Source organism: Chiloscyllium plagiosum, unplaced genomic scaffold (genome assembly GCF_037043375.1).
Source record: "Chiloscyllium plagiosum isolate Xiang-an unplaced genomic scaffold, Cpla_swu_hap1 HiC_scaffold_18, whole genome shotgun sequence".
Classification (NCBI taxonomy): domain Eukaryota; kingdom Metazoa; phylum Chordata; class Chondrichthyes; order Orectolobiformes; family Hemiscylliidae; genus Chiloscyllium; species Chiloscyllium plagiosum.
Window position 1 is genome coordinate 45,976,083 of NW_028270156.1, and position 22,492 is coordinate 45,998,574.

At 37.6% G+C, this 22,492-nt stretch overlaps 1 protein-coding gene across 1 annotated transcript in view; it reads left to right on the forward strand.

Moving 5' to 3' along the window:
• chka (choline kinase alpha) overlaps window positions 1-22,492 on the forward strand; it is a 62,966-nt gene that overhangs the window by 1,166 nt on the left and 39,308 nt on the right. The window contains exons 2-3 of the mRNA XM_043705924.2: window positions 6,760-6,868; window positions 20,577-20,633. Coding sequence (XP_043561859.1) covers window positions 6,760-6,868; window positions 20,577-20,633 — 166 coding nt within the window. The remainder of the gene's footprint in view (window positions 1-6,759; window positions 6,869-20,576; window positions 20,634-22,492) is intronic.

Below are 22,492 nucleotides of genomic sequence, written 5' to 3' on the forward strand. Positions count from 1 at the left end.
TGACTTGTAAATTATCGATGGATATTAATTTGATCAAATCGAAATACTTATTTGATGGAAATTGAAAATGTGTCTGTTTAGTGCAATTCGAAATACAAGTGATGTGGGATTATTTTTTTCACTAATTGGTAGTTAATCGTTCCACACCTTTGTGGTGTAAGATGATCTTACCAAGCAAGAATGTAGGATGTATGTAAAATAGCTATTGCATAAAACTCTTGTTATATTTGCAACAAGTAAACATTTAACAAATGTATTAGCCTGTTTGCAGGGGCACAGACATAGGAATGGACTATTCAACTCCTGGGACTTGTTCTGCTTCTCAACTAAATCATGGCTGATCTGCAAATCTGTATTTTGCCATTTTTATTCTGTCCCTTGATATACTTATTAAAGTACAAGCTGTGTCTCACTCTGGAAAGCTCCAAGTTCCAGTATTCGCATCAACTTCGGAGGTTCCAGATTTCTGCTTTTGTGTAAAAAGTTCCAAATGTTGTTGTATGGTCCCACGTCTAGATTAGATTAGATTACTTAGTGTGGAAACAGGCCCTTCGGTCCAAGAAGTCCACACCGCCCCGTCGAAGTGCAACCCACCCATACCCCTACGTCTATCCCTTACCTAACACTACGGGCAATTTAGCATGGCCAATTCACCTGACCTGCACATCTTTGGACTGTGGGAGGAAACCTGAGCACCCGGAGGAAACCCACGCAGACACGGGGAGAATGTGCAAACTCCACAGTCAGTCGCCTGAGGCGGGAATTGAACCCGGGTCTCTGGCGCTGTGAACCCGGAATTGAACCCCTGTCTCTGGTCTGGTATTAAGTTTGTTTTGGCGAGCCAAAGGAGTAGTTCTTCTCTATATCTGCCCTATGAAAAATCTTTTTGACCTGTGAATATCCCAACATATGAGACCCCTCTCTGTCAGAAAGCACCATGCTTATGAAATCTATCCTTATAATTTAACTGCCCAAACTGTACTAATTTTTTTTGCTATGTGACTTTAAAACCATCACTACTCTGATATTTAGAAATGCTTACTATTCACTTTCAAAACTTACCTGGTGTGACTATGGAGCATAAGTCAATATACATTGTAGCAAAATGCAAAACTAGGACTAAAATGTTGAATTGCTCAAAATGGGTGGCTCAGGCTCTTTGGTAATTTGAAAACATTGTAATTGGTTATGTATGTTGCAAAGCATCAACTGTATCAATGCGTACTTCATACTGCCACGTTTGCAGATTTTAAGAAAAAAGCACCAATGACTTTTCACCAGTTTGTTCTTTGTTTTGGTAGCAAGGGCTTTCCAGTTCACTTGCTGAAGCTCAAAGCATGAGTTCTATTTAGAAGGCCAGAAACCATGTTTGAACATTGTTACAGTTCAGTATTTCTTCATGTACTTTCCTTGCAATCACAATTGAGAGAGCTTCTGTAAGAATGCCAAGTCTCCTCTGAATTGAAACCTGCATCTTATGGTGCAGTGCCATCAATTGCTTCTTTAGATTACCTTAGTGTGGAAACAGGCCCTTCGGCCCAACAAGTCCACACCGACCTGCCGAAGCGTAACCCACCCATACCCCTACATTTACCCCTTACCTAACACTACGGGCAATTTAGCATGGCCAATTCACCTGACCTGCACATCTTTGGACTGTGGGAGGAAACCGGAGCACCCGGAGGAAACCCACGCAGACACTGGGAGAACGTGCAAACTCCACACAGTCAGTCGCCTGAGGCGGGAATTGAACCTGGGTCTCTGGTGCTGTGAGGCAGCAGTGCTAACCACTGTGCCACCGTGCCGCCCACTGAATTTTGGTAAAATACTGTGGGGACACCAATTACATTCTCAATTAAAATAGACCATACCACAATATAAATACAAATATCAGCCCATTCTATCCATATTTGCAACAAAGATTGTGTAGAATCAGTAAAGATTTAAAACAGTACAGACTTAACCTCCTAAGAGGTACAGTTAGTAAGTTTGCAGGTGACACCAAAATTGGAGGTGTGGGGGACAGCGAAGAAGGTTACCTCCGATTACAACAGGATCTTGACCAGATGGGCCAATGGACTGAAGTGGCAGATGGGGTTTAATTTAGATAAATGGGAGGTGCTGCATTTTGGGAAAGCAAATCTTAGCAGGACTTATACACTTAATGGTAAGGTCCTTGGGAGTGTTGCTGAACAAGACCTTGGAGTGTAGGTTCACAGCTCCTTGAAAGTGGAGTTGCAGGTAATAGGATAGTGAAGAAGGCATTTGGTATGCTTTCTTTTATTGGTCAGATTATTGAGTACAGGAGTTGGGACATGTTGCAGCTGTACAGGTCATTGGTTAGGCCACTGTTGGAATATTGCGTGCAATTCGGGTCTCCTTCCTATCGGAAAGATGTTGTGAAACTTGAAAGGGTTTACAAGAATGTTGCCAGTGTTGGAGGATTTGAGCTATAAGGAGAGGCTGAACAGGCTGGGGCTATTTTCCCTGGAGTATCGGAGGCTGAGGGGTGACCTTATAAGAGGTTTACAAAATTATGGGGCAAGGATAGGATAAATAGGCAAAGTCTTTTCCCTGGGTTTGGGGAGTCCAGAACTAGAAGGCATAGGTTTAGGGTGAGAGGGGAAAGATGTCAAAGAGATCTAAGGGGCAACTTAAATTGCAACATTTAAAAGGCATTTGGATGGATATATGAATAGCAAGGGTTTGGAGGGATATGGGCCAGGTGTTGGCAGGTGGGACTAGATTGGGTTGGGATATCTGGTCGGCATGGATGGGTTGGACCGAAGGGTCTGTTTCCATGCTGTACATCTGACTCTTAAACTATTTGAGTCCTGAACCACCCGAGTTCTTTTGAGTCTTTGCATGTAACATACCACATAGCACTCTCCTCTGAGCTTTTGCATATGACATAAGCAGTGGGAACAAGCAGACCACCTGGCTATTCCCTTATTATTTATGTCCGTGAATGTTGATGTTTAAGGTGATGTGCTATGCACTTGAATTCTTCTCGATGGGACGTGACATTGAGATTAGTTTCTAACACTGAAGTACACAAGGTAAGAAGAGTATTCTGTCTCATGGGGTCCATTTGCTTTATACAGCTGCCAGCATGTAAGGTTGCATCACTTCCAGTTTTTGTGTATTGACCACCTTTTTTCTTGGAATAAGTTTCCTTGATAGTTCAACAAACTGAGAAATTTTGCATCTCTTTTTGGAGTAGTACCAAATGTCAATATCTAGTTCCAAAGGAATTGTCTCAGTTCTCATAAGAATGGTTATTTTCACATGTTCCTTCCATTCAGGCTAAATTACAATTGATTTAAATGTAGCAATATTATCCTGCTGTGCAAAAAGGAGCAAGGAATCAACTACCCAATTGTTATCCTTATCATACTTTCCAAATTCTTTTCCAATAGTATCTTGAAGGATAACAAGGGAGCACATTGAGCATAAAATATCTGGAGGATCAGCATGGTTTCAGGAAAGAATGTCCTGTGTGCCATGTGGCCTTCTCCTCAGTGGCAACAAGGTACAGAGGGAAGAGGTAGTTGATGCTATTTGCCCTGGATTTCAAAAAGGCATTTGACACAATGTAATATAATAGGCTTGAGCCCATGTCACAGATAGCAATATTTTAAAATGGATTCCAAATGGTGGCTCCAATCTTCTACAACTGTTAGTATTTTTGAAGACATTGCAAGAGGTATGAATCCTAAGCGATTATGTCGTAAAGCTATTCAGTTCTGGTGAGACTGTATATGAAGTAATGCAATTTTTTGCCTTCAATTATGAGGGTCTAAACGGTTGATCTCTCAGTTAAGGGGTAACTTGAGGATAAATTAAATACCCTGTGTCTTTTCAGAGCAGACTGAGGAAAATATAGTAGATCAGCTTTTAAAATAAGATAGTATGATTTAATGACTTTGAAGCAAAAGTCATTTATATACATATTTACAAACTTGAGGAAATTGAGGAGAAAAAGGAAATGCAGGATTAGTTCAATTTAAGTGATTACTGTGTAGCCAATCATTTCAGTTATTGGTAGAACACATTTTACTATCAGAAAGAAACTAAGGCAGCTCTCATCATTAGAAGAGATTTCAATTTAACTGTACGTCAGTGAGAAAACAGTACCTTCCAGAGAGGAATGAGGCCGAAGATTTGAGGAAATGAAAGTCCTTAAAAATGAACTGAAGCAATTTAGGGTCACAGGTGTACAGCACTGAGACAATCCCTTTGGTCCAACTCGTCCATGCCAACCAAATATCCTAAATAGCTTTATTCCCATTTGGCCCAGATCACTCTAAACCCTTCCTACTCATATACCCATCCAGGTGCCTTTTAAATGTCATTGTAACAGCCTCCACCACTTCCTCTGGCAGGTCATTCCATACACATACCATTGCTGTGTCAAAAAGTTGCCCCTTAGGTCACTTTTAAATCTTTCCCATATCATCTCGAACATATCCCCTCCAGTTTTGGACCCCTCCCCTAGCAAAAAGACTTGCCTGTTTGCCCTATCCATGTCCTCATGATTTTATAAAACTCTGTAAGGTCGCCAGTCAGCCTCTGACACTCAAGGGAGCATAACCCCAGCCTATTCAGCCCCTCTATAACTCAAATCCTTTAACCCTGGCAGCATCCTTGTAATTCTTTTCTGAATCCTTTCAAGTTTAACATCTTTTCTATTGCAAGGAGAGCAGAATTGAATACAATATTCCAAAAGTGGCCTAACTGATGTCATATACAGTGACAACATGACCTCCTAACTCTTACAGGAGACAGTGAGGTCTGCAGATGCTGGAGGTCAGTTATGTGCTGCTGGAAAAGCACAGCAGGCCAGGCAGTATCCGAGGAGCAGCAACATTGACGTTTCGGGCCGGAGCCCTTCATCAGGTATGAGGCTGGGTGCCTGCACCCTGAGGCTCCCTGCCTCATTCCTGATGAAGAGCTTCGGCCTGAAACGTTGATTTTCCTGCACCTCGGATACTGCCTGGCCTGCTGTGCTTTTCAAGCAACACCCTCCTAACTCCTATGCTCAATGCAATGACCAATAAAGGCAAGTATACCAAACACATTCACTACACTTAGTACCTGTGACTCACCTTACAAGGAACTATGAACTTGAACTCCAAGGACCCTTTATTTGGCAACACTCCACAGGACCTTACCGTTACCATTTGTGGGTGGCACAGTGGTTAGCAGTGCTGCCTCCCAGTGCCAGGGACCTGGGTTCAATTCCCACCTCGGGCAACTGTCTGTGTGGAGTTTGCACATTTTCCCCGTGGCTGTGGGTTTTCTCCGGGTGCTCTGGTTTCCTCCCACAGTCCATAAGTGTGCAGGTTAGGTGAATTGGCCATGCTAAGTTGCCTGTAGTGTTAGATGTAGGGGAATTGTTTTGGGTGGGTCCCTCTTCGGAGGGTTGGTGTCGACTTGTTGGGCAGAAGGGCCTCTTTCCATACTGTAAGTAATCTAATCTTAAAATTAGTATAAGAGTCCTACCAAAACGCAGCACCTCACTTTTATCTAGATTAACTCAATCTGTCACTTGGCCTATCTGATCAAGATTAATTTTTTTCAAAGTTTAAATCTATCAAGCAATACTTTCTTTAAACTGATGCAGTTCAAAATGGGCTCATCACAAAAATTTACTTTTAATGACTTTGCTAGTCCACTACCTATGGTTAACACCATTTCAAATTATTGGAAGTGACTTAAATGTACAGACCCTGTTGGTTATTTATTTTACTGTACAGTGGTCAGTCTGAGTAACTTGCATTCAGAACCTTTTAAGGTGTTGATATCCTGATGTCAAAAAGAACCAATGTAATTTTTAGAGCTTTGTAAAAGGCTTGTAAAGGAAGACGCTTGTCAGAAGCACCTACAGCTGATAGTTCATCCTAAAGATATGTCCATTTTTATGGGTGTGGATGACTTCGAGTTTTTTTGAACTTCTACAAAAGATTGTAGAAACTGTTTGCACTTCCAGTTGTTATTGTGTAGGTAATGCTGATTTTTGGTAGAAGTGCACTGAGAACAAAACAGCAAAAATCTGGGGAAACTCTACCCCAAGATACTTTGACCACTTCAAGAAACACCAGTCTTGCTCCCATGAAAGACTTGCTGCATTATGTGGTGCTGTAGGGAGACCTGTGCTCTGCCCTCTGGCTGGCTGCTTGGTGCCCTGGTTGCACAGGCCTGTCATTGCCAGCTCTGCTGCCATCCACTACTTATACCCAGAGCCCAACGGCCAGCAGCACTTCAAAACAGGACAGCATGAGCACAGTGGCGCTGGAGGCAACGGGTGCACAGGCACTCTTCAAAGTTTGAGACGTTGAGTAATGCCAGCATTGAATGACCACAATGTTGTCATTTGCTTGGCCTTGAAACCATATCCAAGGGCAAAGTGCAGAAATGTCTGAAGAAACTGAAGCTGTTGAAGTGAGTGACGATGAAAGAACCATCTTCATCGAACTGCACGTAGCTGCTCAGAATCATTTCAGTCTCTGTACCAATTATGCATAACCAATTGGGTCTGATCTGGTACTCTAGCTTCTACTTGACCTGAAGCTCAAGTTTGCCTAAAACAAGGTGAATTGTGTTAAAAGCTGGATCTTATGGGGAAGAAAAATCTGAATTTGTGATAGCTATAATATTTCCTGGTATTGTGGTGAATTTGTAATAGATTTGCTCGAAATTTTCAATTATTCCACTTCTGGTTCTGTTTAATATTATTCTTGATTTCCTTTTGGACAGGGGTGGCCTTAGTAATCTACTTTTTCAATGCTCGTTGCCTGATACTAAAAGCTGTGTAAAGGATGAACCACGGTGTGTTCTCCTTCGACTATATGGTGCAATTCTTCAGGTGAGATTGTGTTTTTGGAGGTGGGATTTTCATTTATGATATACGCATGTCTGAGAGCTTAAGATGTTTCCGTTAAGTGTTAAAAACTAGGGAGAAATTATAATGAAGTAAATGATTTGTTTGAATAATCTTTCATTTTGAGCAACATTTTCATTAACTTATAATGTTTGCTTACATATCTATATGTGAATCAAAAGCATTATGTATCAGCAATATAGATTAATATGTTACGTGTTAAAATCTCTCAAATCCTGATTTCCTTTGAGTAAATGACCTAGCCCAATAAATTGATAAATGTTTCCGTTTATTGAAACTTTCTTGTAGAATTCCATCCTGAGCCACAGTTTTAGTTTATTCTACATTTTGCAGAAACAATGACAAATATTTTGAGATGTTAAAGATTGAGATGTTTAAAATGTCTTTACAATTAAAGATGTATATTTTTTCAGTTTGCTGAGAAGTGAATTAAATTAATGCAGATTAATCATTTTGTGGTTCATGGAATATTTTAATGTTCAATAATTGAAAGTGTAGAAAATTGCAATGTAGATTGATGTAATCTTAAAACATTTACTAGGTTACTGGACTTGAGAAATACAGTAGCTAATAAGAAATCTGCTTCTTTTCAGAAAATTTGCAAGTGAAAATGACCACTTTCCCAGCAGATTACTGAAACGTTAATCATGAACATGCACATAAAGGAATTTCTTTCAGTATTTCATTTTGAATACTGTAAATTGCTAGTCCTGTCACTGGCTTTGTAGACTTCAGGTCATTCTGATAGAATTGTTTGATTTAGTTCATTTTCTTTTGAACAAAAAGCATAAATACTTAAGAATTTAGAAAAGACACCTGTTACAAATGGTCGAAAGGTAGGATTCTACGTTTATACAATACAGCTTTAAGTTTACTGAGTGTTTGTAGTGTTTGTAATAGTTGTACACTTAGTGGATATGGGGCAAAATGAAACCCTCAAGAATTTAATATTTTAAGCTCCTGTCACCTGATCACATTTGTATGACTATGGTGGTTAATCATTGCAGTGTTATGTCATACAATCAATAGCTAACAGGAAATGATGTAACTTGCAACAATTTTGAATACACCTCCTGAGTAAAACTATCTGCAAATCATCACGTATTCAATTCTTTAATTCCTTATGATGCACACACCCTATTAACTCCTATGACTAATAGAAGTAATGATGGAACCATTGTATTCCATTTTATTATTTGTATATACAATATGCATTGAATACATTGACAGTTGTAATGTATTTGTTGCAGAATAACTATAAAATGGTTCAAACTATTAACTGTTTTCAAGCACTAATTAGATGAATGTTGCACTTCTCATTATACAGAAAAATCTCATATACAATCTATATTTCCTCTTTTTTTGACTTAACACTCTTGCTGTGCTTTCTTAGAATATATGTCCAGAAGCAGGACATGCAGTCCACCCATCTGTACTGATGTTTCTGCTGTACTTCAGCTGCCTCAGACTTTCCACATTTAACTTGAATTTGAATAACATTCTACTCCTTTTCTCCTTCACGTGCTTACTTTACCTTACCTAAAGATATGACTGAAAACATTCTATGGTAATGCATTCAGCAATCTTGCTTCTATCCAGATAGACCTTTGCTTGTGAATGACCTATTTGATGTCTAAGTGACCTAGGTTGTCTCTGGTTTTGCTCTTTCCCCAAAGAGAAATCTGTGCTATGTTTAATCTGTAAAAACATTTTAAGTACCTCTATTAGATTCCCCCCTCTGACGTTTTCATTTCAATGGGCACATATCTATGCATTTTTAGTACCAAACTTGTAAATTACCAGAGCTGCAAACAGTACACCAGGTATAGGATAACCCTCACCCTAGTGTAACTTTCCTACTTTTAATAGAATCCATCTAGAGATAACCATCCTGCTGGGTTTGTTTTTGTAGTGAAATTATTACCTTAATCAGATCTTGTATTCCCAGGTCCCCTATCCCAATTAGTTGCTTATTTTACAAGTCATACAGAATTACTTTAAATCAAAATACTGATATTTATTTGATTTATTTTGTGCACTTATTGAAGCCTATTGTAATTAATTGCCATACTCTTCGGTTATCCAGCCCGCCCTTTTATTATCGTCAACATATTTAGAAATTTGATTCCGAAGTCTAACTGTTAATAGAAGTAGTAGTCCTGTATTGACCCTTGCATGTCCCACTTCCAACTGTTGCCATTTTAAGTAGCTAGTCTTGCCCTCTTTGCTTCTGACCTTGCAGCCAGCTAGCTGTAATTCCAATTTGTTGTCTAGTTCTGAGATATAACATGGATAAATTTAATGATGTACTGCCTGAGTCCTGGCACTCCTGATTGCTTGATCATTTGATGTAATAGAGGTCTTCCTGCTGAATATAGCTAAAACTTGTATGCCATGGTTTTATCCTTTACTTTTCAATGCCCTGGAGTGGAGTTTCCCTATTGGGAGAACATGTTGAGACTCCAGCATGCACATCCTTTAAGGTGAAACTGTAAACTTATTTGTAAGGCTGGCTGTGAAATTAGCTAACTGACTTTCTTTTCTGTTGCATTTCATTTTGAACTAGGGAAAAGAAAATTTACTTGGCTGTTCCTCTGATTCAAAGAAACAAACTATATTTTGCAAACTCTTGCAATTAACCACATTGCCTCAGGTCACATGACACATTATCACCAGTAGTTTTGATAGTGACCCTTTTCGTAACAGAGGCAGGAGTAGGTCATTCGGACTCCAAAGCCTCATCTATTATTCACTTGGATCGTGACTGATCTGTCAGTCACCTCCATCTCTGCTCCATATTCTTTTGATGTTTTGCCTCGCAAAAAGCTGACAAACTTCCTCCTTAAACTTTGCAATTAACTCTATCTGCAGCCAATTAGGGAAAGAATTCCATGTTTCTTTTGACAGCAAAGAGGTTTTTTTATGGGCCATATTAAACTCTTAATATGTTTTAACATGAACATACAAAACCAAGATTGGAAAATTAGCTGTTTTGCTTTATTTTTCCAAATTAATGTTCTCCCGGAAAGCATGCATACCTATATAAATAGAATAGCTTCTATTTTCCTTGACGTGACTGATTTACAGTCACAGATTTTATATTTTGGGGGTTACACTGTAATCTGTTTTAATGCCTTCAAGTTATAACTTGTATAATCAAATAAAATAAATATCTTCAAAACAAAACAGCCGTCAAGTCACAACAAAATTGTTGCCAAAAATTCATAGAAAAAAATATTTCCCATATGATTGCAATATGATTAAACAAATAGGTGTTTCAAATACATGTAGGATCAATCTTTTTAAAGGTTAAAAAGTAACTTAAGGAAATTGGGGTAAAATATCCATCACACAAAATATAGTGTAACATAGTTAGATTGTAGAGCATCGAGTATTACATTGAAAAAACTTGCAGCAACAATATTGGGCACTGGAAAGTAGGGGAGGAAAAACTGCTTAGTTTCAACCTTTGAATACCATAGTGGGACTGAGTACCTCCTAAAGGATATGCAATTGCATTTATATATTTTGTTAAACAAATTAAGTCTAAAACATTTATGGTAGCACACAACATTTATTGATTTATTTGAAGCAAGATAAGAATTAAGTTAAAAACATAGAGCCAGAAGCTTCTTACTCAATGCCTTATAAAAAAATCTTTCTTCAGGAATTAAATACATGTAATCCTTAAAATTATTCTGAACAGTAATATATTAATCCCAAACAGTTTTCTTCTATACTTTTAGCAGTTTGTTTATTGAATGGAAAATGTGTTTCTGTAAGTTTTCATTTTAAAGTGATTTAGATTCAGAATGGAATATTTTAATTTAATGCTTCAATATTAAATGTTCAAGTCCGCATTTTATTTGCATGAGGTTTAAAATTACATCCTCCAATCCTGTTATCTTTAGGATGTTCAAAATAATTAACATGATGATTTTCCCCACAGTTCATGAAGAATTTTGATATTGATACTGCTCCCTCGATTATTAGTAAGCCAGTAAACGTGTGAGTGAGTGTAAATTTATTGTGACTTTTCTTTATCAATTAGCAAAAATCAAAGTGCTAAATGTTTATATAACAGTGACAGTACAAATCTTATCTAAATGGCACAGCTCCAATTTTCAGCTTCTGCTCCCTTGTTCGCTTGCCCCATAGTTTTATACCCTATCACACCAATAGATCCTGTATTCTGTTATAATCAAATGGACATCAGTCTAGTCTATGAAACCTGTTTTTGTAGTTTAACCCTTTAACTTCAATACCATTGTGGTGAATTTATGCTGCTGCATGTGTATTGATGGCCAGTGTTTTTCCTTGGGTGTAATACACAGATCTGAGCAGTTTACTAACTTAAAATTTGTAAATTCACTACTGCTTGGATTCAATTTGGAAGTTAGCATCCTAATATTTCGTTTTAATTGCAGTTTAAAATTACAGAAACTTTCAATTGAATCTGTAAATTTTCATTGGTATATGGCAATGTTATTTTCATTTGTCTGTAATGGAAGCTAAATTGTAATATTTAGGGGAGTTCTGTGCAGCAAAGTGGCAATAAGTAATATTTTGCTAACTGTTTAGCAGTTCATTAAGTTTTTAGATTATTAAGTTATTTATTTGAGAGCTGAGCTCTATATTTTTATCATGGCGAAAAACTGTTTTTGTTATCCAATAGTGCTATGTCTAAATATGTTACACAAAATAAACTGAACAGCTGGTTCTTTGCTTTGTGTTGATGTGGCTAGTCCTTGCTGGCATTCTTATTTTCTGACTCAGTTTGAGAAAACTAAATACAATTGCCCATTGCTAGTTTATTGACACTTGTCTACTAATTTTCCAAATAGACGAGAGTTTTCATTCTGATTTTTAAGCAGTCCCTCATTCAGTTCACTAAGAACAAAGTAGACTATGAAACTAAATGTAAAGTACCTTGCATGTTCTTGATGTAAGTTATGGTTTAAAATGGAAACAATTGAATTCTAAGGTTCTTAATTTCTTAAAATATGGGGTTGGAAGGCATTCATTGTTCCACTTCCTTCTCTGTAGGTGAAGATTTGTATGAAATAATTTTTTTGTTCTATTGCTGTATTAGTTTTGCTTCTAATCAATTTTAAAGCCCGTTTTTGTTAAAATTGAGTTACGTGAAGTGTTGTCTTTCTAATTTAAAGATTTTCATATTTTCAATTAGAGTACCCATTCTACTTGTCCACTGCTATTATTATTTTTTTATCTTTGTAGAAATGTGCTGTTAATTTCCTTCAAGGACATTCCAAGCAATATATTTGAATTTTGTGTTTAAAGTAAGAGGTATGTTACGGGGAAAGCTTAACTTGTTCAGTCTCTTCACATGCACAAAAAATGGCTGAATAAACATTGATTTTTTTTTTATATTGGAACCTAAAATTTAATTTATAAGACTATTGCAGTCAGCTGTTCCAAACAGTTCCTGTTTGCCATTTAGACCAATCTTACTGAGAGAAACAGATATGTGCAAGAGAGACTTTCTAAGACTGTTTTTCTTTGCTTCTTCAATCATATGCTATAATCTGAAGCTTTATTGGTAGATTGTTATGCATCACTTTGTTATTGGAGCTCAAATTAACTTGCAATTCGCAAAAAATCTGAATGGACATTTAGTTGGAAGGAATATAATTAACCATTTTAATTCAGATCAAACTTAATACAAAAGCTTGTGACCTCCGGTTTGCAGCTGGAGCTAACATGGTATATTAAGGGTACTACCCACACATTGTGGGGAGGGAAACTCAAAATACATTTCCATGGCATTCTGTACTTTAATAACACATCCAACAAGTCAGTTAGTAGCACTTGAAGTACGTATGGAGAGTTCCTCTGCCAGAAATTCTACCTTTAATCAAAGTGAGGGAGTCCTGTTTGAAAAGATTAACTGACAATTCACACCATTGGGCTAGTGGGTATGGAGTTATGCTTGTCATATTTGTGGAAGCTTTAAAAAGGTTTCCTTGGTTAACTAACATCAGGGTCATAAATTCCTTAGTTTTAGTATAAAGGGGAAACCGATACAAAATTACTGAAGTAGTGTGTTATTGGACGGAATTAAATTTAGTAAATCTGAGTCAGTTATTGAATCAACACACAAGTTAGCCTTTTGAAATTAATAGTTATCCAAATGAGTATTCAGCTTTTAATTTTGTTAACCCATTTTCCTGTTTTGCCAATGTTTGTTGTAATCAAATTAAATATTGACACTAAAATGTCAGCATGCTCAGACTTTGTAAATTCAGATCTAAATTCTAATTTATGCTAATTTCCAATAGCATGCTCTACAGTGATTCAGTAAGTGTTTTACAGTATATCTTTGCTTTTAAATTGTACAAAGTCTGAATCATATCAAAATATAATGCACAAGTGCTGACATGACCTGTCATATGCATGCTTGCAGTCCTAACTGTATAAGAGCACATTTCTTTCAATTGGTCTATTGCAGAATTTGAAGATTTGTAGGATTGACTTTGAATACATATACTTTTACCATATTTTCTTTCAATGCTCATGTTTAGAGAGTTCTAAATTGGAAACTAGGTGGTTGTCTTAGTGATACAACCTATGTGAACTGGGCCTGGAAGATACAAGTTAAATACATTGGCCACATACTTTGCAATAAATCTGTATTCAGCATATTTTATCTATATTGGCCAAAAAGGAGAGAGAGAGCCTAAAGCTCCTTTCCAGTTATTTGTCCGTCCCCTTTTCCATTCTAGCCCATGAAATACATATCCAACTTCTTGTGAGCATGAGTGTTTCTCCTACCCACTTTCAGGCAGTGACAATGACCCACATTTCCTTATGAATGAGAATGTTACTCTTCAATCCTTCTGCCAGTAACTTTTAGTTCATGCCAGCTTGGTTAATGCCTCTGCTGTGGGAAATCTGTCCTTGCTACACATTGTGTCTAGGGCAAGGGAATTTGTCTCTAGCACGGAGCCAACTGCGGAGAGCTGGTGAATCTAAGTAATCAGTGAAGGGGGTTAGGGGAGGAGAACAGAGGGAAGCATTGGAAGAAGAGTTGAATATCTTGTGTCCAAAATTCATTGAGGTGCATGCTTAAAGGAATAAAATGAGCACAGATCATTCAGCAACAGAAGATTTAGCAGATGCACAAGGTTAGGATTAAGAGAACAGAAGAAATAGAAGCACGTCAAGATCAAGCAGGTTGCCCAATTGCTCCTTAATGGCACTTTGCTCCTTATCATTGGCACTTCCTTTGTCTTTTGCTCTGGGCACCCTCACCATCTGTTATATGTAATTGTTATTTATCAGCATTATAACACTTTAATTATCCTTCTCCCTTCTGTTCCAAAGAGGAGTCATTTTAGACTTTATATTTTAACTATCTCCACAAATGCTGTCAGATCTGCTAGGTTTATCCAGCATTTTAATTGTGGAATTAAAGTAATGAAAGCAATGTCCTCTTAAAGTTTGTACAATATTGAGCTTTCAGTATCTTTCACAAGCATTTTTATCCCTTTATCCGGAGCTCTTTAACATCAATAGTATATATTTGGGATTTCTACCCTATTTCTTTGTGGGATCCTTGTATCTCCTTGAATGCCTCCCCTGATCTGGCACTGGTGATACCTTGAAGTGATGTCCAATCAATTCTTGCGAGGTCACATCTCTGATTAGTAAAATTATCCTTTCCTGTGCTGAAAACTTTTACTCGTGGTCTATTGTTACCCTTTTCCGTAACTGTACTGTGTCTCTCTCTGGTACCAGGACCAAAGTACTTTCCCTTCCTAGCTTCATTCCCTAAACCTAACACCAGAAGTGTCCCAACTCTTGTTATGCCTGCATTGGCTAAAAGCATCTTCCTGAATCTTTGTATTTTATGAATTCTGTATTTCTGTCTTCCTTGGACTGCATTGAGTCAATAGTTTACTCAGCTGTGAGATTGCTCTTTTCTTTGTTCCTTACTTCCACTCATTTTATTTTCTTGTATGATCTCATTTTATTTCTTCTAGCATATCTTCCTACAGAAAGTTGTAGTGGTTTGTTCAACTAGTACAGTATTCTACTTTTTTTAGCCCCTGTAAAAATGAATGTTAAGCTATCATTCTTTCTTTTAATATGACTGAAACACTGTGTACAATCTCCTTTTAAGATATTTGTTAGTTGCCTCAGTTTAACTGCTTTATTCAGTTGAAGCTGTATTACCACTCCTCGCGGGACAAAGGATTCCTTGTTACCTACTTTCTGGCTGTTGCTTCTTGGGATTTCCATGTTTGCTCACTAATCTTTCACCTTATATTTTGCCAACTTTAGTTCTTTCTCTCTGAATTTACATTCAGGTTCTCATGCCCCTGCTAATCTAATTGAAATTATCAAAGTACTAATTATCTTGTTAGGAACATAGTTTCCATCTGACATGCATTGTAAATGAGGAGGCAGAGTTCATTGTCAAATTATTGTCCCATCATCACCTCTGCAAGCCTAATAATCATTTGCTTCCTTCCTGCCCCCTTGAAGTTAATAAAAACGCTTATTATTGAAGTATTAAAATTAGCTATTAACTACATTTACTACTTTACATAATCAAAACTTTTATACTGGAAAGTCTTTCTTCTTTCTGTAACTTGTGATGTGAAGGTCACCCCAAATGTTAAATTGCTAAATGCTGGGTTTCAGAATTAGGGAGTTTTGAATATGCAGTGTTTCACCTGTTTCATCCCATATTCCAGAATATTGTTTCAGAGGTAAATCAATGTGCCCCCATTCTGATAGACCGACAAACAGTTAATGTTCCAGCATTTGTTTGGTTTGCACCTTCATCTCCAAATGTGGGTTTTCCAAGAGGATTTGTGTAGTGTCATAGAAATGTACAGCATGGAAACAGACCCTTCAGTCCAATCTCTCCATGTTGACCAGATATCCCAATCCAGTCTAGTCCCACCTGCCAGCACCTGGCCCATATCCCTACAAACCCTTTCCTATTCATAGACCCATCCAAATGCCTCTTAAATGTTGCTATTGTACCAGCCTCCACCACTTCCTCTGGCAGCTCATTCCATACACTTACCACCCTCTGCATGAAAAAGTTGCCCCTTAGGTCTCTCGTATCTTTCCCCTCTCACTTTAACCTATGCCCTCCAGTTCTGGACTCCCCAACCTCAGGGAAAAGACTTTGCCTATTTATCCTATCCATGCACATCATAATGATTAAGATCAGGTTCCTTGACTGGCTTCTGCCTCTCTATTATTACTGCATGTACGCTGCTAATTGCCATTCAAGATTAGGTTAACTAACACAGCAAAATGTGGGATTTAACTGGAGCCTTCCTTGACTGTATGACTCAAATACTGTTGAGATTATAGATGCCAATGAACCTTCAATGCAGCATTTCAATTTTATTTAAATTGAATAGGAATTGTTTTTATTATAAAATATTAATCTTGAAACCTCTTGTAAGGTGAAGTTAATATTCTAAACTGCATTTGAACATAACATTTTATTGTTGAAGGAGCATGTGCCTCTGACTTGTGTAGAATTTGAACTCTGCTTGTAAGTCTGCTTAATAAACAAATTTGACTTTAAATATATTTAATTTTCCATGTACATGATTTTTGTAGGTTTTGAATAATACTTGAAGTTCCAATATTTCCAGTAACAATAGTATTGAAGGTTAATACAAAATTTAAAAAGGTGGGATAAAAGTCGTCATAATATCATGTGACATTCATTCAGCCAATGACTAAAAATGTAAATTAATGAAAATCTGATATTTAAACTGTTTATATGCTACAGTACAAGTTGGTATCGAAATGTAACCTCAGTGTGAAAGATGATCATGAGTTTTATTGTGTGCTGTGCTTAGTTCAGTTACTGTTTTGGCTGAAATGAAATAAATCTTAAATATTGAGTTGCCCCAACATAAATGTTACATGTATTTTTGAAACTGTTATCTCTCCTCAACAACTTTGTTTATAACCTTGACTGCTAATTAAAAAGCATTTGGAAGCAGAAAATTTGTACAGAACTATCCCTCCTGCTGTACACTGGATAGATGATGTTTATGGATTCTACTAAATTAGAATGTTCTAGTTTTGCATGAGGAATAAATCTGTGTAGTTTGCCACCTTTAGTTTGTCTTGAAAGATAAAACGTGATAGAGATTTGGAGAAGCATACAGTCAGATCCTTTTATCAGATTAAGATTTGTTGGGCAATATGATATTTCACTTGAAAAAAAAATAAATCCTGGTCTTGACACAGTATACACAGTTGTCATCAATTTTACTATATAGTTTAATTGCCACTATCTAAAACTAGGATAGTTGGACGATTTTCGACAAGCAGTTGGTGCTTAGTCTTTGTGTAGAATGAAAGTCTTTGAGCACTTGCAGAACATTTCTGAAAGGGAAAGAGGTGTATGCTGGGACTTAATGGACATTGCCAATGGGTGAGTGAGTGATGTCATCCCTGAGGTCATTGAAATTTGTTTCCAGTATGTTAACTCTCCATTGGTAACTTTATTTTCATCCCTTAGTTATTTTGTTCAGATAAATATTTTTACAGTTAATAAAACAAAGCAACCCAATGGCTCAAAGGTTTTCCTTGTCTGTAGTAAATGACTGGTCCAATGCCAAATCTCTGTATAGTTAGCTGGTTTCCAAAAACAGGAACTACACCTGTGAAATGGATTGGGGAAACTACACACAGCTTCTGAATTTGACCATAGCTTATTCTAAGTTGCAAATATATTAATTTCAATGTTTAGATGACTATTATACCTGAATTGTAATATTCCAGCATTGAGCATACAGATGGTTCATGTGAATGGCCATTTGGGCAAAGATAGCAGAGTTTAGTGTTTGTAGACACGTGCAGGAGAGAAGATCTGAAAACATAATCACCTTTTTGCTTGATGTGTGGAATCCAAAGAACTTGCAATGTTTGTGACAACAAATATTTCAAATTCTACTGCTGGATTATCACCTAATCACTGCTTGTGCAGGACAAAAGTTAACTTTCTAGAATAGATCAACTAAGTCACTGGTAAGTTTTAAATGTTTTCTGATGGCCAAAAGTTACTTTGGCTTGACAAATTAATTTCCTCTATAGATATTTAACTAATAGAAGCTATGGAACATGACAAAGCATAATTTTGCCTCACTTCTATTTGGTGAATGTGAGAATGTTTTGCATCCAAATGGGAGTGTAGTGTGTCATCTCTTTTTGAACCATATGTCCTATTATTCAAATCAACTGCAGTGTGTAGCAGTGAACTGTCTTATTTTGAAAATCAATTAATAAAAGGGGGCTGGGTTGGGGGATTGGAAAGAAAATAAGCATGCTTAGAAAATGGCAATGTTAACAAGAGCAGTACCCCCGACCAGGCTGCAATTCTTCAGGCAACATGGTAAATATTTTACATTATTACAAATTGGATGTTTTTTCAAAAATTCCACGATGTCCAGAATTGATTCATACTTGCATCCGCTTTTTGTGTTAGTAATGCTTTTCAAAACAACTTGAATTTAGTTAATTTGCCAAGAAACTATCAAGACTTGGAGACCAGCTTCTTAATAAAACAAGTAACTTTATCTAACATGATGGAGCCATTTCTCACGTAAAATTTGACCAGATGAAATATGACTAGGCAAAATCAACTGGTTATTTTATTGATTTTTTTATAACCTATTTTGTAAAATGAAACCTTATTGAACTATCGTTGTGGAAGAAAAATCTCAATTTGTGATACTGCATTGCCGTAATGTCTGTGTGGAGTTGCGTATGTTGTGGGGTTCTATACCACCTTGGCTGTACTTGCATATGTTCTTTGCTGCAGGCTTGCCCATGCGATCGTGCCTTTGCGATCGTGCCTAGAGCACTCTGGTTTCCAGGTGACATACACGATTCACGGTACAGTATCTGATCTCTGCTCTGACGTTGCAGCACCTTCTGCAGTTGTAAACAAATCCTACTATAATTTTTGTCTGTTAAAATTGGACCTTTAAGTTCAATGTAAAATTTGCTCAACTGTAATGTTTTTTTATTTTGGATGTAATTTCTACTTGGGCTTCTGGCTTGCATAATGGTTTTCGAATGTGCTTGTTAACAGACAATGTGGAATGGCTTGACACAAAAATGCCTTTCTGCTTTGAAACCTCAATCAAATGACCATGTGGCAGAATACTTTGACTTATTAAAGGAGAAAGAAAGTGTGTTGAGATACTGGTCCCTAGCCTTTGTGGCTTCCCAGCCTCAAGAGAGGGAAACTGCCAAATGAAAGTAAATTATTTCCTTCAAGGCAGAATAAAAGTGGAGAGCAGATCTGCTGGGTTGCTCTCCTGTGGTTCCTTCAGCTGACCCAAGAGTGGCATTGTTGGGTCCCTGGAAGCAGGGTGCTTGATTGCCCTCAGTCAGAGAATAATGTGAAGTGGTAAAAAAAATTGGAGAAAAATGATCAATTGTAAGCGAAGAGAAGAATGTCTGAATTCAAGATTTCTTGTGTAAAACATTATGTGCCATCTCGGGAAAAGACAAACATTGAAAAACATTATCAATTTATATTTACAGTAGATGAGTACATAGAGTAAATGTACTGGAAAAACAAAATAGTCTAAATTTCAATAGTGCTGAATGTTTGGCAAAATATTAACCATAAATGTTTGTTAATGTTGCATTTTAATGCCTTTCTATTTACACAAATCTGTATTGCTTGTGAGGTCAAAGGCATCCGTAAGTAACTGCTGCTTACAATTGGAGTAATTATAGAAATTAACTCAATGCTGCCATCTCAATATTTTGCTCCCATCTTAATCATAATTTATGTTGCACCCTAACGTTGTCATGAAGTGTTGAATTAAGAGGTGGTTTTCTAGCATTGCACCTGTTTGAATAAATCTCAACTACCTTCATTAAAATACATTTACAAAAAAGTTTCATCTTTCTCGATGAGTATTTGAAGAAAGATTTATGAAATACAAATTGTTTCCCTCATTGTTTCAAAACTGAGTTTTTAGTCTGATTTTCTAAAAAAAAATTTAATCCATACAAAAACTGTATGTTAAAAGTATGGTTCCCACCCCCTCTTGTGCACTTGTCCTAAATTTTATCTATCTTTAGGTAATTTCTGTCTATCTTGCTGTAACATTTGGATTTTATCTGGCTGTCTAATTTTTATTTTATATTTGCAAATGTAGAAATTTTAAAAATCTGTAACTTGTTGTAATGTCCCTACATTTGTGCACCTTTGTTTTGAAAAGTGCTCCCCCTTCTCCTCTCTCCTCCTCCCCCCCCCCCCCCCCCCCCCCACCCATGTCTGTGCATGTACCAGTGTTATATTTTGCCAAAGTTGCACTTTTGATAGAATTCTATGTTAGCATTCACTATAACATAAATAGTCAAATACTAAAATAATTAAAGTATGTTTTACCAATGAAGGACACAGTTTAAACCTAGGTGGCACTACTTTTTAGTTTATAGTAACTGATCTCTTAGTTATGTTTAATATGGCGCAGTATTGTATTTGTGCCCTAGCATGAGAATTATATTTTGGATCTCAGAACAGTTTCAGTAACTTTATTCATGGTTTTTGGGAAGGAAAAGGAAAAGAGCAGTTAATATAAACAGTGTAGTCTTGTTTTACACTTTTTTTTAAAAATGAGTTGCCTTTCTGTCTTGTTCATAGATGACGTGTAATAAAGGAGAGTCCAAACAGATGAACCAGGACAGCTTTGATATTCGGGTAAGCTTGTCTTAATTTGAAACTGTCTTCAGAAATAATAAGTCTTTAAACATGGTTGCAAAGGAAGCTCTTTTTTTCTTTTCTCTTCTCCCTCCCCCCCCCCCCCCCTCCAAACACTGTCATGTGGTCAAACTTATTCAGCTATCTGACATTTTCTTTCTTCCTTTGTCCCACTGGGTCACACTGACTCTAAACTGTATCTTTCCTGTGTTCCTTCATGCCCCCTCTGAGCTCACCTTGTTCCTGAGAGCCACCACCTGCTCACTCGAGCCTATTCTTATTGGCTAACCACCCAACTTGCTACCTTGGTGGAGTAGAGAGACATAATAGCTTTTGTCATTTCTGCCATATTCAATTGATACAGTTAAAAACAAGACAGCATTCCTCCAGGACCAAGGTGCTACGTGGACAGCACAAATTACATGATACAAAGGCCGGGATAAAGTACATAAGTGGAAAACATGCACATTAGTGTAATAAAAGAATGATGACTAATAGACATTGTTCCAACAGCAATCCGACGTGGTGCAAAGAATTTCAGATGGAAAAAAGTCCGATCATAGTGATAAGCAGCCTGATGGCTTTGGGGAACAAACTGATGCACAGTCCAGCCATGAGAGACCTAATGCTCTGGTATCTTCTACCAGATGGCAGGAGGGAGAAGAGTTTGAGTAAAGAATGTGTGGGGTCTTCCGCAATGTTATTAGCCTTTCGGATGCAGTGTGCAGTCTAAATGTCTATAATGGAGGGAAGACAGACCCCGATCTTCTCAGTTGTCCTCACTATCCGGTGTAGGGTCTTACAATCTGAGATGGTGCAATTCCTGAATCAGTGATGCAGCAGCTCAGGGTACTCTCAATGAGCCCTCTAGAATGTGGTGAGGCAGAGGGGGTGGGAAGTGGGCTTTCCTCAGTTTACACAAAGTAGAGACTCTGCCAGGAGTCTCTTGGCTATGGAGCTGGTGTTGAGGGGCCGGGGGGTGGACACACAGACGTTTGGTGCTCTTCACGGTCTCCACAGGGAGCTGTCGATGTCCATCAAAGTGGTTGCTCTGTGCACTCCTGAAGTCAACAACCATCTCTTCAATTCTGTCCACATTCAGAGGTAGGTTTTTTAGCATTGCGCCAGCTGCTGCACCTCATCTCTATGCTGACTTGTCATTTCTGCTGAATGTCATCAGTGAACTTGATAATGTGATTCGATGGTATTAATTCAGCTGATGTTAACAATTCTCACACTTGTCTTATTCCCTTCAAGTCTGCCATAATTACACTGCATCCAATAATCAATGTTTAATTCCTCAGTCCTTGCACATTTCTAACTTTTCTCTCCAACCTCCCTTTCCACATGCAAATTGCCTTTCCCCGTCCACGGTTAAGTCTTATCAGTCAGATTCCAAGCCTGCCATAGTGCCATATTAAGAAAGCCATATGATGGCTTATGTGATTATGATCATGGTAACCAGACCCTTGATTGCTTGGGTCAATTTTTCCCTATCTAGTTGCAAGCAGAGTATTGCTTGGAAGGGTTTAATCTCCTTCTGTGCAGTTACCTCTGGTTTCCCCAGGAATCTATCTTTGATCCCTCCTACTAATCTGCATGCTGCTGTCATTGACATTGTACAAAATAGAGTTTCTCTTGCCACTGCTCTGGCACAGGAAATCATTAGTGCTGATCTCAATAATGTGTACTGAGAGCAGAAAGTGGACACCCATTCTACTGATGGGTATGTGTTTTGTGCTGCTGATGTCGTCATCGTCTTTGTAGCACTACTTGTTGCCAGCTTCCACAATTCCCCCCCAAGTTTAGCTTGCTTATCTACCAGTTTCCTACTACTGCTTGGCTGTGTGCCTCTAAAA